The 17778-nt window shown below is 43.0% G+C and overlaps 2 protein-coding genes across 7 annotated transcripts; both read right to left on the bottom strand.

Moving 5' to 3' along the window:
* Window positions 1-94: 94 nt before the first annotated feature.
* Window positions 95-17226, bottom strand: LOC105014615 (coiled-coil domain-containing protein 112). Of its 6 annotated transcripts, none has more exons than XM_029124591.2 (11): window positions 17140-17226; window positions 16630-16701; window positions 4950-5053; window positions 3230-3351; window positions 3035-3124; window positions 2617-2692; window positions 2129-2519; window positions 1492-1908; window positions 578-673; window positions 286-404; window positions 95-195 (listed from the first exon to the last, which is right to left on the bottom strand). In XM_029124591.2, the coding sequence occupies exons 2-11, from the start codon at window positions 16630-16632 to the stop codon at window positions 165-167; spliced, it is 1449 nt and encodes a 482-aa protein (XP_028980424.2). In that variant the 5' UTR covers window positions 16633-16701; window positions 17140-17226; the 3' UTR covers window positions 95-164. The 6 variants fall into 6 exon arrangements, with proteins under 6 accessions (XP_028980424.2, XP_034152327.1, XP_010875372.2 ...); XM_034296436.1 differs by lacking the exons at window positions 16630-16701; window positions 17140-17226 and adding exons at window positions 5621-5686; window positions 5979-5996; XM_010877070.4 differs by lacking the exons at window positions 16630-16701; window positions 17140-17226 and adding an exon at window positions 5621-5784.
* On the bottom strand, window positions 12102-16756 carry fem1c (fem-1 homolog c). The gene is made up of 2 exons (XM_020052709.3): window positions 15311-16756; window positions 12102-14680 (listed from the first exon to the last, which is right to left on the bottom strand). The coding sequence occupies exons 1-2, from the start codon at window positions 15852-15854 to the stop codon at window positions 13371-13373; spliced, it is 1854 nt and encodes a 617-aa protein (XP_019908268.1). The 5' UTR covers window positions 15855-16756; the 3' UTR covers window positions 12102-13370.
* Window positions 17227-17778: the final 552 nt, after the last annotated feature.

Genomic DNA, 17778 nt, shown 5'->3' with positions numbered 1-17778 from the left:
GTGTAGGCACAGATTTATTGAACTCCTAAGGTCACCTAATAAGAGGAAATGAAACAATGACGACACATGATTAAATGACATGCAAGTAAATAACTACACAAGGAAATGAATTATGCACGATTGTCATTTTATTATTTTCCCGAAACGGCTCAAGTCAGACATCCTCATAGACCTTGTCTCCAACTTGGGACAGCCCTGAAAGTAAATAATAATAAACACAGATTAGACAAATAAACAAGATAGAGAAAACTGTTACTGACTACAGGTATCAGGGGTGAAATTCACCTATGAAACATCTGTAATATAGGTCCACCCCCAGTCGGTCCAATCTCTTTGGTGCGTTCCTCCCATCCTTTTGTGGGTTTGCAGAGCCTTGCGGGGTCCCTGCTGACACCAGCCTCCGCCTAGGTGAGGTCCAATGAATAGCAGGCCATTGTTGTTGTCATACATGATGCTACTAATTCCATTTCTAACCTTACCATTGTAATAAAATTAATAGACAGGGATACCTGAGAGTTTACCTGTCAAATTTCCATGGTCAGGGGTTTCAAGGGCAATCTGTTTCTACGGATTTTACCTTCTCCTTTAGCTTGGCGAGTCTTTTGTGTTTTTCTAGCTCCTGCTTTTCCTTCTCCTGTCTTTCTTGGACTTTTGTCTCCATCTTCTGGAAGTCCTGCAGGTAAGTTAGTTAACCGTTTTACTGGCTTTCCTCCACCACAATGTTTCTTCCACCTCAAAAGCTCAGATAAGGGTCCTGTTTCAGATAAATGTTTTTGCCTATTCTTTTCTGTACAAACATGTTTCAAATACATTTACAAATGTTACCTGAACTGCTTCCAACATGTTTATTTTAAAAGCCACATGCAAAGTTTTTATTTGAAAAAACTAAAACATCACTTTCTAAATAAAATTATTTTCTTTCCTTGAGTGTCCTTTGGATCTTCAAACGTTCAGTCTGAACATATCAGGGTTGCAAAACTAATTATTTTATGTACAAAAACCAATTGTCTGAGAATTGTCAAGAGCCCACCCCATCACGCAGATGAACATTAATAGATAGATTACAATTTAATTAGCCAATTCATAATCTTGTTTAGCCCAACAGGTCAGATGCTCAATTAACCTTGGGATACAAAATTGTGTTAGGAGATGAGATTAAAACCAGAACAAAGATCAGCTTCTCGCTTTCAAAATGACCTTCTGGAATTTGAAAGTTGGAAACGCCTAGGAATTGAGGATTGGTACAAGGCATCAGAACTAATGCTGCTAATTATCTCATGCTAACCATTGTTATATTGGCAGATCTACCATTTATGTTTACATATTCAGAGATTAGCCAATATGCAGATGGCCAGCAGTACCATCCCACCAAAACCAGGATTTCAAACAGCTTTTATTCAATGAGAGCATTAACATAATAAAACTCAAGGTCCTATACGTATATCAAACCAGATTGAGAAATTCTGTTGGGAATACAGACCCTTCACCTACCCTTTCCAGAAAGCGTTTGATGCTCTGGCCCGCCACTCTCCTTTTCTCCTCCATGTCTGCCTGTTCCTGTTCCTCCTGATGCCTACTCACAAGTTCCTCTTCCTCCTTCTTCTGGCGAATATGGGCCTCCAGGGCAAGCTTCACCTCCAGCTGCCTCCGGCGCTCCTCCTTGGCTCGTCTCCTCTGCTGGATCTCCTCAGTGAGCCTCTGCTCCTCCTCCTTCTCCATGCAAAGCTGGCGCTGCCTCTTCCACTCTTGCAGACGAGCTGCTGCCTCTCTCCTCTCCTCCTCGGCCTGTCGCTGCCGAGCCTCAACCTGTGCCTCCTTCTCCCTCCTGGCAGCGCTCTCCTGCACCTCCTGCTGGTGCAGCCTTGTCGCCCTCTCCTGCTGTCTCTCAGCCTTCCACTGGTGAATAGCCTTGTCAATGGGTTGTAAAGTATTGCATTTTTGTTATAAAATAATTTCAAATTAAACATTCATAGCAAAAACCTTGGATTTTAGGAGCGCAAGACATTTCAGCTCATAAAAGGCGGCAGATAAACAGTATTTAAGAAAACGTCAGCTACTCGTCTACCAAGGCACCATCGCAGGAGACTTGTAAACATGCTACATTTCCAGTAAAGGTATGCCGGGCTACCTTTTTTTTCTTCTCATGGAGATGCAGGAACTCACGATACCATTGTTCGTGCTGTTCAATGTCATGCAGAGTTTTGCCAGGCAGGTAGATCAGAGCCTCTTTCCTGTAAGCAGGTTTGCCATTGTACCTGGTCCACACCTTCAGGAAGCTCTGCTGGTCATACTGGTCCCAGCCCCCATGTTGCCCTCCAGACTGCAGTAGGAACGCCTCTAGAGCAGTCACCTCGGGATGGATGCCATCCTCCAGGGCTTTTGCAACACACACCTTGGCTGAGGAAGCAGGTGGCAACTGTGGGTCTACTTTTACAGGCAAGAACCAAGTCTCGATCTTCTTTTCGAAGGCACTTATCTCCTGGCTGCATGTTCTTTCCTCTTTCAAAAGCATCTCAAAACTGACAAATGAAAAGACAGAGGCAGCTCATCTCATGCTTAATTATCACTGTCATTTTGAAATATGCGTGGGAACCGACAGTTGTTGCCATGTCCTACCTTTGATGTTGATCCTCTTTGAAAGTATTGATAGAATTTTCAACTTCTGTCATTATTTCTTTCAGTTTGTCAATTACTAAAAAACAAAGTTAGGCATTAAAGACTGTATGGAAGTTTGGCAGAAGCTTCTAAAATTAAACAACTAGATGAGATATATATCACAGTGCCCTTTGAGTCCTAAAACTATCTTTAGATTTAAATCAAAGTTTTTTATATTAGAAAGATGGCCTCCCTGTACCTACATTAAGACTAATGTACATATATTTTAGAAATTTCCAGCATTTCTCTCATGACTTATTAAAGTTAAAACAATTAAAGTCCAATAACACAGTATTTGTTAGCTCATGCTTGAATGCCTTGTAAATAAAGAAGTTATGAATTTAACTGTTTCTGTGACAACTAGTTATAGACAACTTACACAAAGGGGTAGGCTTCACATCAGTCAGCTGCCTCTGGAATCTCAGTACACCATTTTGGATTTTCACCATTTGGTTTTGCAAATTCACATCTAAGGCACAGAGAATATGAACTGTAAAAATGAAACATTAAAGTTGTGTTTTCATCTGTACAAAAACAGTTTTCCATGGAGTACAGCATCAACCAAAGTACACACGCTCAGTATTTCGATCATCCTGAAGTCCTTTATCAAACTCTTCCAATAATCCCAATCCCTCAGGGAAAATGTTCTTCCTGCCTTGAACTTTCACCATCTTCTCCTTTTCCAGTTTCTCAATCCTGTTTTAAGAACAATAAGTTTAGGCTTGATCTTGATACCCAATATATACACTACTATTCAAAAGTTTAGGCTCACTTAGAAATGTCCTTGCTTTTCAAAGAAAATACTTTTTGTCCATTTAAATAACATCATATTGATCAGAAATACGGGGTAGACATTGTTAATATTGTAAATGACACTTTTTGATGGAAACGGCTGATTTGTAATAGAATATCTACATTCCTGAGTTTGCTAATCAAAGCATATTTTAAAAGGCTAATTGATCATTAGAAAACTCTGTTGCAATTTAATTACCACAGCTGAAAACTGTTGTGCTGAGTAAAGAAGCAATAAAACTGGCCTTCTTTAGACAAGTTGAGCATCAGCAATTGTGGGTTTTACAGGGTCAAAATAGCCAGAAACAAAGAACTGTCTGAAACACGTCAGTGTATTTTTATTCTGAGAATAAAAATATTCTCACAGGTCCTCAACTATTCATTAAATAGGCTAGTACCCGCAAAAATACCAGTCTCAACATCAACAGTGAAGAGGCGACTCCTGGATGCTGGCCTTTTTGGCACAGTTAGAAAGAAAAAGCCACCCCAGACTGGCTAATAAAAAAAAGATTAAGATTAGCGAAAGAACACTGACACTGGACAGAGGAAGATTGGGATAAAAAGGCCAGCAACCTGGAGTCGCCCCTTCACTGTTGACGTTGAAACTGGTGTTTTGTGGGTACTATTTAATGAAACTGCCAGTTGGGGATCTGGGAGGCGTCTGTTTCTCAAACTAGACACGTATGTAGTTCTGCACCGAGGCCTACCACACCTCTTTCTATTCTGGTTACAGCCTGTTTGCACTGTTCTGTGAAGGGAGTGGTACAGAACGTTGTACGAGATTCAGTTTCTTGGCAATTTCTCGCATTGGAATAGCCTTCCTTTGTCAAAACAAGAATAGACTGACAGGTTTCAGAAGAAATGTAATTGTTTCTGGCCATTTTGAGCCTGTAATCAAACCCATAATTGCCAAAGCTCTAGATCAAGGGGGTCCAAACTATTCCACGGAGGGCCGAGCGTTTGCAGGTTTTCGCTCTCACCTTGTACTTAATTGACTAATTTTAGGTTATTAAATGGTTAGTTTCTACCCTCACCTGGTTGTGTAGGTGTGAACTGGGAACCAATTTATAGGAAAAACCTGCAGACACACAGCCCTCCGTGGAATGGTTTGGACACCCCTGCTCTAGATACTCAACTAGCCTAAAGAAGGCCAGTTTTATTGCTTCTTAAAATCAGCACAAGTTTGTTTTCAACTGTGCTAACAGTCGCAAAAGGGATTTCTAATGATCAATTAGTCCTTTGAAATGATATACTTTGGAAACACAGGAGTGATGTTTGCTGATAATTGACCTCCCTATGCAGATATTCCATAAAAAAACAAAAGCTGTTTCCAGATAGTTCATGTTGTAAATGACTGTCACTGTATTTCTGATCAGTTTGATGTTATTTTAAAGGACAAAAATTAGCTTTTCTCATGAAAACAAGGACATTTCTTGGTGACCCTAAGCTTTTAACGGTAGTGTGTACAATCTAAATTCAACATATCAGTACAATAAACATACTGGTATTTAAGCTTCTCTGCATTTCTAAGAAACTCTGTCTTCTGTTGAGAAAATCTGTCTTCCGATCGTTGGGCACTGTGATGAGACGTGAGGACGTCGCACTCCTGAGAATAAAAAGTCAGCGTGAGTCAGTTCTGACAAGCAGTCAGGCAATAAGCTAATCTGTCACCAGAAAATGAAATATCCTACTTAATAATTGTAGCTGGTTTGCTGTCTGGCATCTACGCATAATAAATAAGCATTTCCTTGAGTGGTGCATGATGTGTCCGGTCCATACGTCCGTTCAAAACTTCAGCACAGTATAGTGATGGTCATTATTGACTGTCTACCAAGGTAGGTAGGTGGCTATGTAGAAATGTACAAGTGTTTTCAGACAGCAACACCAGTTTAAAAAAATAAGACTTGTGTTGGGTTGAAAATGCAACACGTTAGAGAGCAGCATTACATTCGGCTATAGCTACCATCACACACACGCTAGCTAGCTACTTCTGATGGTTTATTGTTGGCATCCGAGTTACTGTATTGTACGTTGACTAAGTTAGCCAAACATTAGCTAGCAAGCACATTTATTTTTAACGTTGTCTTATTAGCTAAAATGCATTTTGACTTATTTTTACCTCTACTATGTTCTGTCGTTTGCTCACTAATTTGAAAGATCAATAAATTATTACCAGAAGGTGTGTATCAGAGAAACCTGTGGTTGTTAAGGACGCCATTTTCGTTTTTGAAGTTGAAAACTGTAAAGAGGCATAAAATACACCAGTTTGAACAGCCAGCCTTGTCTTTAGTAATCAACACCAGCAGAGGGCGCCGCTGTTTATTTTACTGCAACCTCGCTATCTTACTTCCAACCGCTAATCACACAGTCAAGCCGACAGGACGAGTCATCCACTACCCATCTATCAACTGAATGTATACATACAAAATATATACATTTCCTTTAGTATATATGATATACACAAATAATATGCTGTCTGTCAATTCGATTATTTGAAGAAATGTTCAATGATGGGCCGCAGCGACAATTACCGTGCTCGACGCTGACAACTCTCTGGAGTGAGTGCTATGAAAAGAAACTCAAATTCATTATTGAGAGAGGGTATTAGAGATTGGATGGCCGTCCCTTGGGTGTAAATGTGAAGTGTAATATAAATGGCCGACGTTACAAGTTCCTCTTTCTGACTCCAGTTTAGAGAGAAACTGAACTCATGGGAAATGTCTTTTTAGTAATCGAACTCTCAAAGATAAATCACATTGAGCGAAATTACTGCACAACAATTACAATAACATACTCAAGGTACCTACGAGTTGTGTATCGTGTCACCTTTATCGTCATTGTGAGTAAAAATGTTTACTCGTATTGGTGCAGGCTGCTTCACCCAAGTCCTGTCTGGTGAATGATACGCGATTGAGGTGCATAAACATACACAAACACAAGAGGCGTAGTAAATCTTCTGCCACCACTACTGCCGAAGACCAATGTGAGTAATCGGAGTTGACGGTGTCTGGCTCGTGGGCGCACAGCCAGCGAGTGCTCTTTAAGCGTCAGTGCAGTGTCGCAAGGGAGCTTTGGGTGAACCGACCTGGGAATGTGATTCTGTTGGTTCAAGTGTATTTCCCTCAGCTAAGGCAGCCAGCCACCCCCCCCCCCCCACCCCACCCCACACACACCATTTACCTAACATGTCTAGTAATCTATATAGCTGATCATACTCTATGTTTGTTGTAGAATTAAGAATATCTCGAAGTATACGAGGTGTAATGAAATACCCTCCTCACCGTCTTTTCATTGACTTGATGTCAGTGATTTTGAGAAAGGCAAATTATTAAAATCAAGGTAATGAAATATAATCTAAATGGTTGGTCTTATACTGTAACAAATCAATAACAAAAAAGTAAAAAAAAAAATTAAATAAAAACAACATTGTTACATATAGATCAGAAATCTTTTAAAAGGATAGTGCTTTTGCTTAGGCACAGGGATGGGAACTGCCGAGCCCTGCCCTCACGCTATGGTCAAATCCTACACCCATATCCAAGCTCTTCTCGCTAACTCTGGTCTCTTGGCCTCCCCCCATACAGAAGGATAGCTCCCACTAAGCTCAGTTAAAACTCCTCTCTTGGCAACCCAACTGTGTAACCATGGTCCAATTCCAAATCAACCCTTTAACCCTATGCTCTCAGACAGGTGTAAATTATTTGGTAATAACTGCACCAGACTTGGTGTTAGATTCACCACACTACTTATAGCAATCAAATCCTCTGAGATCTCTTCTCAGAGACGGTGTGAGGGGTTGGGATTCATTTGGAATTGGACACAGCTTCCCCTTGAAGCTATAACAGCAGAGTTTCTGCCCAGATTCTGAAAAGGAAAAAAAAAAAGGTAGGTTATCTGCTTCACAGGTAATACTGCCGGTGGTAGGTCTGAGACAGGGTCAAGTTACCCTTTTAGACAAGGTGAAATCACATTATAAGACCAGTCTTCTTTTGGAGGAGGTTGACCGTGTGAATGGGTTCAGCATATGACTGCTTTGTTTTAACATTAGAACAATGCTGAGGTCACAAACTCAAAATAACATCCGGGTGTCAGGTGGTTTAGGCTTTGTTTCCTGCTAAGGATAAAAAGTAAGGTGTGTTTTGATCTGGTACAGGTTTTTTCAAGCCACATCTATTTAAAGTGGTGTGTGTAACACACATCAGTGTATTTGGGGTTTGTTGGAAACTGAGCTCAGAACTAGAAAGCTCAAAACAAGCCCTGCAGTCCTAGCTGTGACTAGGTAACAGAAATTTGCACAGCATCATCTCACACTGGTTTCGATAGTATTTGTGCTGGCATTTGTCACTACAAAATACCACTGCTACTTGAGAGAAAATATTATACCCATGCAAAGATCTTGAAATAAAATTGGTGTCTGTGCTAATAATTGATGTCATACAGTACTTAATACCACAGGTTTTTGAATACTCATTTGGTTATGGTAACACCTACGAAATTCTGCCCTTGAAGTACAGCCGCATATGTAAGTCACCAGTAGGCCTGAGTCTTCTCAAGTACCCTGTGAGGATAAGCCAAGGACCCCCCAGGGTCCTAAAACATCTATTTGGGAACCATCGCTGTGTTATATTTAGCTGCCAGATTATTAACAATGAAAAGTATTTTCCCTTCATTTACAATTTGTAGTCATCTAATATACATAATACAATTTTCATAACATGAAGCCTGTGGAAATTTGATCTGGAATTTTAAAACCACTGGAAACGATAAAGGTGTTTGTCTTATACCTGGAAAAAAAACTGAATATCATAAGCAGCAACTATACTGTAACCTAAAATCCCTCATTTTGTACAAAACGTAACCACAGCTCACACTTGGCGTTTTTACTAAAACTGCCTTTCGAAACATCCCATTCTAATAAAAACAATGATTCGCACACCAGTTGAATGCAGTGTGAAAGGATATACACTGAACAAAATTATAAACGCAACACTTTTGTTTTTGCCCCCATTTATCATGAGCTGAACTCAAAGATCTAAGACTCTCTGTACACAAAAGGCCTTTTTCTCTCAAAGATTGTTCACAAATCCGTCTAAATCTGTGTTAGTGAGCACTTCTCCTTTGCCGAGGTAATTAATCCACCTCATAGGTGTGGCATATCAAGATGCTGATTAGACAGCATTATTATTGCACAGGTGTGCCATAGGCTGGCCATAATAAAAGGCCACTCTAAAATGTGCAGTTCCATCATGCAGCACAATGCCACAGATGTCGCAAGTTTTGAGGGAGCATGCAATTGGCATGTTGACTGCAGGAATGTCCACCAGAGCTGTTGCCTGTGAATTGAATGATACTTTCTCTACCATAAGCCATCTCAAAAGGCATTTCAGAGAATTTGGCAGTACATCCAACCGGCCTCACAACCGCAGACCACGTGTAACCACACCAACCCAGGACCTCCACATCCAGCATCTTCACCTCCAAGATTGTCTGAGACCAGCCACCCGGACAGCTGCTGCAACAATCAGTTTGTATAACCAAAGCACAAACTGTCAAAAACTGTCTCAGGGAAGCTCATCTGCATGCTCGTCGTCCTCATCAGGGTCTCGATCTGAGTGCAGTTCGTCGTCGTAACCGACTTGAGTGGGCAAATGCTCACATTCAATGGCGTCTGGCACTTTGGAGAGGTGTTCTCTTCATGGATGAATCCTGGTTTTCACTGTACAGGGCAGATGGCAGACAGCGTGTATGGTGTCGTGTGGGTGAGCGGTTTGGTGATGTCAACGTTGTGGATCGAGTGGCCCATGGTGGGGGTTGGGTTATGGTATGGGCAGGCGTGTGTTATGGACATTGAACACAGGTGCATCTTATTGATGGCATTTTGAGATACTGTGATGAGATCCTGAGGTCCACTGTTGTGCCATTCATCCACGACCATCACCTCGAAGAAGTGATCACTAACAGAAATGTAGACAGATTTGTGAACAATGAGAGAAATAGGTCTTTTGTGTACATGGAGAAAGTCTTAGATCTTTGAGTTCAGCTCATGATAAATGGGGGCAAAAACAAGTGTTGCGTTCATAATTTTGTTCAGTGTATAAAAAAATAAAAAAACCACTAACAATCATATCACTCTGTTACTGCACGATTATTTTCCTGCTTTAACTAACTGGATCAAATTAGATCCAGTTAGACAACACTACATAGAATGTCTCGCAGGAAATAGCTCAGAGTGAAACAGCTAACACTCGGGCTGACGAGTCACTCCTTTGTCAAGTTGCTCTGCCTGTTTGGTGTGTGTGATCTGCGTGTCCTTTTGTTACTGACAGAAAAGCAATGACTCATTGTGTGTGTTGGTGATGCACCATTCCCCCACCCTGCTTGAAGTCAGTTTCTGCTTTTGGCCAAAATTAGAAATGTATTAAACGTAATTGATTATATTAAATGCTAATGACATGGGAAACATACTTGACAGCCAAAAGCTGAAAGGAAGTTCATGGCAGTCATTTGAACAAATACAAAAACTTTCATGAGACTGTCATGTCAGACATTTCCGCTTGACAACCACAAGATAAGGGAAGGAGCTCTCGGATTGGAGAAGGGTACCCTTCCAGGCATCTCCACGGAACAGAGCGAGCAGCATGTGTGTAGAGGTCAAGAACCAAAGAGAGACCCTGTCTGAAAACGCTGACACTATCGTTACAGGAACCTGAGGAGTGGAGGCGGTCTGTTGGCTGGAACGGGGAGACGGATAAAAGGTAATCAACACTAGCACATGAATCCAAGGGCCATCGTTGCCAGGCAAGTAAACTTGGCCTGAACGGAGATGGCAAACAGTCCCCGCATGCTAAGCTACCAGCTGGTCGAACCTGTCACCGGTGGCCCACGAGCACCGTCTCTCAGGTCCGTCAAATCTCATCATGGGTGTACACGACTCACCCTCTGGTCCTGAATTCGCAGTGGATTAACGCACGACTCCGTTGGTTCTGTTAAAAAAATAAAAAACATAATAGGGAAGAGCTTTGGGGACCACAACTTTCAGATTCGTCATTTTGCAAACCAGCGTACATAGATTTTAAGCGTTAGGGATTGTGAGGCTGAATAAAACCCATCGTCTGTGGAGTTTAATGGGATATGTAAATCAGTGATTTTACAACCTGGAATCTGTTAGGAAGGTGTCATGGTGTCAGTAACCATCTGTGGGATGATAAATCTGTTTAATAGTCTTTCCCCATCAACAGAAGAAATAAAAACACTGGCAAGGGCACCACACTTGACACTGGCTGTCTAGAGGAAAACTGTGAGCCCAGAATATCTATTGAATTGCATTGCAATAATCACACCGCCTCTCCCTCTAAACATGCCCTGTTGTTTTCACACTGGACTCACACTCTCCTGCCACGGCACAGTGGTGGATTGGGAGAAGGGTCCTCCCCCCTCAGTGGACACCCCAGCAAGGCGATGGCTTCCGCTTCAACGGCCTGCTGACATTGTCGGGTTCCACGCGTCACTCCAATTGGGGGGGGGGGGGGGGGGGGGGGGGGGGGGGGGTCATTAAGACCCACTATTTTAACCAAGCCCTTAATGGGATCTCTGGTAATAGGTCATGCCCCCCCCCCCACCACCCGCAAACGAGCAAGACTCATTTTTGCAAGACTCATTTCTCATAGCAGCTGAAACCGACAGTAAATCCCAACACTTTACCAGACAAATAAGCACAAAGGACATTTATGCTTCAGCACAGCCACCAGCCAGTTGTGCACTTAGATGCTATGAGTCCCCACTAGTTTCAGACAGGGAGTCAATCCTGCTCAAGCCAGTTTTATGGAAACTGAGCTTCCTTGGGCCACCTGGAGGGAGACACGGGAGCGAGCCAAAATGTAGGACACGTTTTCAGTGTCGGCATTATTCCGTGCTATTTTAAGACACGATAAAAGGAGGCAGAGCGTCAAATGGCAACAAGGCCAGAAATTAGAAATGGTTCTATAAGTGTAGATTAGCAAGGAAGGGGTGGGGTTAGCATGTTGGATTCTAAACTCAGTCTTGTGAGGGCAGGAAAGCTGCCACAGAAGTAGAAATCAAAATGATGTGGCAAAAAAATAAAAATTACACACGACAAACAGGCTACAAAAAAATTATATAAGAATCCGGTTGCTGCAAGTCCGAACCCGCTAACGCAACCCAGTATTGTAATGCCTTATTATAGTTTAAATAATGACTTGTGAACATTCCAGACAAGAGCGAGGCTACGGAGTTGAGAAAAGACAAAGAGATCACACATGATTGTGACAGAAAGCCTAGCTGTTTAGTTTTTTTTTTTACCTCGTTTCATATTAACAGGACAAAGCGGGTAAAGTTAGAACAATAAGCTTAACCAATACAACCAGTCTTTCTTCAAGCACCGTAGTCATAACACTGTGCTCATAAAAAGACGATCCAGCCTACTTGCCACATGCATTCCTCAACCCATGACTCATCTACAGACAAACATGCAGTAACCGTGGGACATTTTAAACGTGCTGGCAAGAAATTGGTGGGTGCACGAAGTTTAATCCGGTTCCAAAGCAACCCAGGGTTTAATCCGGTTCCAAAACTAGCCGGAGTTTAATACGGTTCCAAAGCTAGCCGGAGTTTAATGAATACACTGGAGCAGCAAGGACAAGTGCAACATGGGTTTATTGTCAAATTGTCTCTTAAGACATGACCTGGATTTATGACGTTCTGTAATATGAAATTTGAGTCTATTGTAATAAAGTGCAGAATTGAACCACTGTCCCTGGTGGAACAGTACATTGTTATGGTTCTGTCCTCAGCTAAATGTCCTCCTAGAAATATGAAAAGCCCTTTTTTTTTTAAATACACAAATAAAGCTAATGTGCAAGGTTAGGCTACTTCACAAAACTCAGACCTCAGTCCAAAGCCTTCCCTCTGTCCAATTCTAATCCAACAGGACAAAAAAAAAAAAAACAGTTTACATTTCAAATGGTCAGAGCTCTAAAGCGTTTATGCAATTATTGATTGATTGATATGCCATATAAAGCTTAGATGTCATGGACTTTCCTGTGAAGAGAAACTACATGCAGGGGCATAATATAGTCCAACTAACATTGGTCTTGCTTTAGTGCTTGGCTCACCGTGGAAAAGTCTGGTTCAAAGATCCATGACATGAAGCATGAGGACCCACTCCTACTTGAAACATTCTGCAGACCATTTCCTTTTACAGTTAGCCCATGAAGTCACCCAACTCTACCAATTTAACAGCATTCTGCAATCATTACATGCCCTTTGCCTAGTATAACCAATTATGGAAACAAAGGAACAGAAGGTCACCACAGAAGAATTCAAGATATTAGACGGACAAGTGCCAACACAGAACAGTCGCATATCATAGCCTGTGCATAGGAGGAATAAAGCACTTATGGTATTTGCAAACATTACCACTTCATAAAGCGTCTTTATGATTTTGAGGGAGAAATGAGTTCATTCCATTACTTAACTCAGCAGATCCAAAACCCTGAAAACATAACTATTGAACAACAGCATAGAGAATTTACAATGAAAATTAGTGTGTCCATATTGGCAACGTAGTTATGGAAGTGTCTCCTAACATCTTCCTCCATCTTTGCCGAGAGAGACAAACGGCAAGGGACATGGAGAAATCTCTCAATGATACCTAAATAAATAGCACGGAATATGTAGAATTTAGTAAGCAAAAAAAAACTAGCTTGGTTCAAAATATTTTGCATGCCCATACTACAAAGAAAAATCCAAATAAAAAAATCAAATAAAAACATTGAATTACCACAGAGATTAATCTCTGACTTTGCATGGAGAGAAAGGGGAGGTCTTGTTGCCATGTCAGTCACCGTCTTCAGTACAATTTAAAGAGGGCACACCAACAGGAGGATGCATGTCTTTACAAATCATCATCTGTGGAGAAGCACAAAGGCCTCCAGCTTCTCCGGGATGTTGCCTCGGTAGGTGAGGCTGTGTTTCACGATGGCCCGCGCGGCCAAACACTGCAGCGTGGTGTGGTTGATGGGCTGAATCAGGTTCTTGGCCATCTCCTTCTCGTCCAGCAGGTCACAGGCTGTCTGTTTCCGGGCGTTGGTGCTGTCGAAGTGCGTGCCACAGGCGATGAGCAGATGCATGATGTCAGGGTGGTTGTTGGCGGCGGCCACGTGCAGCGGGCTGTTGTGGTCCTCGTCGCGACAGTTCACGTCCGCGCCACACTCCAGCAGGATGGAGGTGACCTGCAGCGACGGGAACTTACACACGGGGTAGCGGCCCACGCAGGTGGTGCTCCGGTCCACGGCCAGGTGGAGCGGGCTGTAGCCGTTCTTCCCGCAGGGCTGCAGCTTGAGGAACCGGTAGATGGTCTCCTTCTTGAAGTGGTCCTGCTCCACGGTGCATGGGACCTTCTCCAGCAGGCAGATGAGGTGCAGGATGATGGAGAGGGCCTTGCTGAGCTGAGCCGGGTCGGGCCCGGGCTGGGTCTGCTTCACCGCCCGCTCAATCTCCAGCACGCTCTTACCGAGGATGCCCATGAGGTCATCGAAGGACACCGTGGTGCCCAGCAAGCCCTTGGCACGGTCCTGTAGCATGAAGGAGAAGAGCTCCGCGAATGACAGGAGGCTGCTGGCCGTCATGGGGCTGAGAGGGTCCAGGTTGCTCTGCTGCATGTCCAGGGCGTACTTCCACAGGTTAATGCAGCGTTCGAAGTTGCCCGAGTCGGCATACACAGCTCCCCGGTAGCGGATGTAGTAAGATGTGTCAGGATGGGAGGGGCCCAGGATACGTTCCCTAATGAGCAGGGCCTGCATCCTCATCTCGTCCGGGTCCGAAATCAGGCTGTCCAGCTCCTCCATGGTGCCCACCTCCCTGGCGTAGTCGTAAGCCATGATCAGCTGCTTGGGCTCTGCTTTGGAAAGGACACCGTTGCGGTCGCTGTATCTCAGGTCCATGGCTCGCTTCCAGTACTTCAACGCACCGAGGAGGTCCCTTTTTTTGTCCACGAACGTGGCGCCGAGCAGCTCGAGGGCGTTTATCCTCTCGGCTTGTTTTGTTTTCTGGTGCTGTGTCAGATAGTCGACGATGTTAGTGTGGCCAGTCACGCTGGCGGACAGCAGCGGCGTCATGCCATAACCGTCCCTTTCCATGGTGGCGCCGTATTTCAGCAGGGTCCTCATGATCTCCAGACTGCCTGATTCGGCACAGTCATGTAAAGCCGTGTTGCCTGGGGAGAAATGCACCCAAGTTCATATGTTTAGCAAACTGGACGTCCCGTTTGCCGCCATTTTAACAGCTGACCTCTATGTATGGATATTTTATTTAAATGGCAGTACACAATGTTTTTGGGGGATGTATACGAGATATTTTGAGTCGGCTAGATTTAATTTGCCATCCCCCAATGACTTGCTTTACTTTCTGAGTGCTTGCATGAGCCCTATACGCTACAGCAGTTTCCCCAATCCTGGTCCTGGGGACCCAAAGGGGTGCATGTCTTTGCTTTTGTCCTGGCACTCACACAGCTGGTTCAAATGTTGCCCTACCACTTATTAAACACTTGATTGATGTAATCAACCGATCAAGTCATTAATTTGAATCAAGTGTGTGAATGCTAGGGCAAAAACTAAAACATGCAGCTCTTTGGGTCCTGAGGACCAGGATTGGGAAACACTGCTCTACAGGAGTAAACAAGAGTGAAGCAGGCCACCTGTTAATGTCTAACATCATCAGACTAATGTACCCCACAATCTAAATGAAATTGCTGTCATTGGTTCATTACTTTTGTTCTGAATATGCACCTGCCAGGTACTAGGCCTAACCTAATTACTTGAGCGTATACAGTAGAATAGGCGCTCACCTTTAACACTTTTCCTGTTAACATCAGCGCCTTTCTCCAAGAGGTACTGGGCAATTTCCTTGTGTCCCTTGTAACACGAGATCATGAGGCACGTGTGACCGTGTCTGTTAGCCACCTCCAGGTCAGCTCTGTGCTCCACTAGATATTTCACAATGTCCAGATGTCCATCGAAGCACGCTGCTCTCAATGGTGTTGAATTTGTGAGCGTTGTATTGTTCACGGAAGCCCCGTGGCCAAGTAAAGACTGTACTACTTTGAGGTGTCCTGCTGCTGAGGCAGCCCACAAAGGAGGGGCTCCTTCGATAGTCTCTCCGTCGAAATTCACCGAGCCCCCAACCTCAACTGGTGCGCAGCAACACTCCATGAGGTACTCCACTAGATCCAGGTGTCCGTATCTGGCAGCCATTAGCAAAGGGGTCGCCCCATTTGTTTTCTCTGCCATCAGCTTGGTAACCTCGTGGCCAGTTTTGTTCTCCAAAAGTTTCTGAAGCAACCGCAGCTTTCCATCTCTGGCTGCATTGAACACCGCGGTTTGTAAATCCATTGGAGCAGCTTGCTTCACGGGATAAACAGCACACAGTTCAAATTAAAAAAAATAGCGCCTCGGTAGTAGATGTAAGTCGGTAGCAGGTGTAGAGCAGAGGTTTTGGTGGCGCCAGCCAGCCTGTTGGGTGGAAGTAAACAGCCCCTGGCGCTAACGCGTTAGTGGACTAACGTTTACGTTAGCCCAATCAGAAATTAGACAGATACAGTAGCAGTTAGCTAATCTATATACTGAAGACATTTAACATTGGCTTGGTATTTTGTTAACCCCCTCCTCAAAGGCAACACGGGCTTGTTAACGATGAATATATCAATTCCTCAATTGGCTGGCTAGCTAGTTACTGCACACCAACCAGATAGCTGCCCTGTTCAATCTACTCTTCCGAGGGGCTAACAGGACAGTCTCTACACCGTTCGACGTCCTTTTAAATTCCATCAAACTCTTTATCCCCACCAACAGAACCACGGGTGTTTGTAGTTAACTTTAAGTAGTTAAGTTTAACCTAGACGTTAGACGATCAAGAAATACGAAGAGGGCCAGAAAACATCCACCCCCGCTTGTTATTTCCTGTAAGTGAAGCTAAGCTAACTAGCCAACGTTGTCCAGCAGCAGAGGACAGACAGTGAAGATGCGTTCTTTCCCTTCGATGACAAGCTTGTTGTAGTGTCGTAAATCTTGCTTACCCGTTAAATGTATCCCTTAGGAAAGATATTACAGAATATATTCTACAATGTTCTTGAGTGGGCAGATAATTGGAGCAGATTTGTCTACCCACCATAACGGGTTAGATCCGCGATGCCTCTTTCTCTCTCTGGTTAGATCACGACTAAATACCCAGCATACAGTTCTGTCAAATCGAAAACAATCAAAGAGGAAGAGGCGAAGCAGAGGGTTAACTCTCAGGAAAAGCTGTCCAGAATAGGCCCCATGACTTTCTATGGGCATTAACACACTTTAAAGGTGAACGTCACAATATTACAACTATGTGAATCCGTTCCTTTATTGAAAATAATCTGTAGGCATAGAGGAACTGTTAATAAAAACGTAACCTCATCTACCTTAAAATACAACATATATATAAAAAAAACATGTATGTGTAATAAATCCTAATCACCTGAATCAACTCCATACTTGTTTGGATGTTACTGGCATTATCAAAACTGAAGAAAAACATGCTCACATAACATAATTACTGTATATTTTTTAGCTAGTCAGTAATGGCTGTTTAAGCTAACTGACCAGGAAACATCTCACTTCTATAAGTTCACATTCTATGAGCTCATACCCCCGTTTTCTTTTACTTTTTGTATCCAGTAGTGGTATTTGTGGCCAGATGTTCCTGTTCCTGTTCCTGAATGTCCATACCATTCCCCCACGGAAAATATGCTCATTTACATAGTAAAAAAACTCATAAAAACACCTAATGTTAAGAAATTACACTTCATATGTTATAGAAATATGAAAACAGTGGACAGTTTAAAGCAAACAGGACCATTGATGCAATGATTTTCAACCTGGAGATAGTGAGTGCTGCTGGTCTTCCATTTACCAGAGCACTACTGGGTTAGTTAATTGCATTCACCTGGGGTCCCAGGTCTAAGTCGATCTCTGATTCAAGGGCTAGAATGAAAAAAAACACTAGATTACAGTTTTCTTGGTCTATAGACTATGTTCAAGTTGAGGAAATATCGATTGTTGTTAACATAGTTGTAAAATAGTTAAGTTCTCCTTTAATGAGAATGACTCCCATGGTTAGGGTGGAGATATGAGGATCTCTTCAGTGTGTACAGATCTCTGAAACAATGTAGTTATTTGCAAGTCCTTATGTATTGACAAGGAAACCATCCTGATAGAGAGCTGGTATGTTACCAGAAAATCCTTGATCTAGATCCTGATCTAGAAATCACTTTTACATCATAAATGA

The sequence above is a fragment of the Esox lucius genome, chromosome 13 (genome assembly GCF_011004845.1).
Source record: "Esox lucius isolate fEsoLuc1 chromosome 13, fEsoLuc1.pri, whole genome shotgun sequence".
NCBI lineage: Eukaryota > Metazoa > Chordata > Actinopteri > Esociformes > Esocidae > Esox > Esox lucius.
The sequence above is the reverse complement of the archived record's forward strand: the minus strand, read 5'-3'. Positions and strand labels throughout refer to the sequence as shown.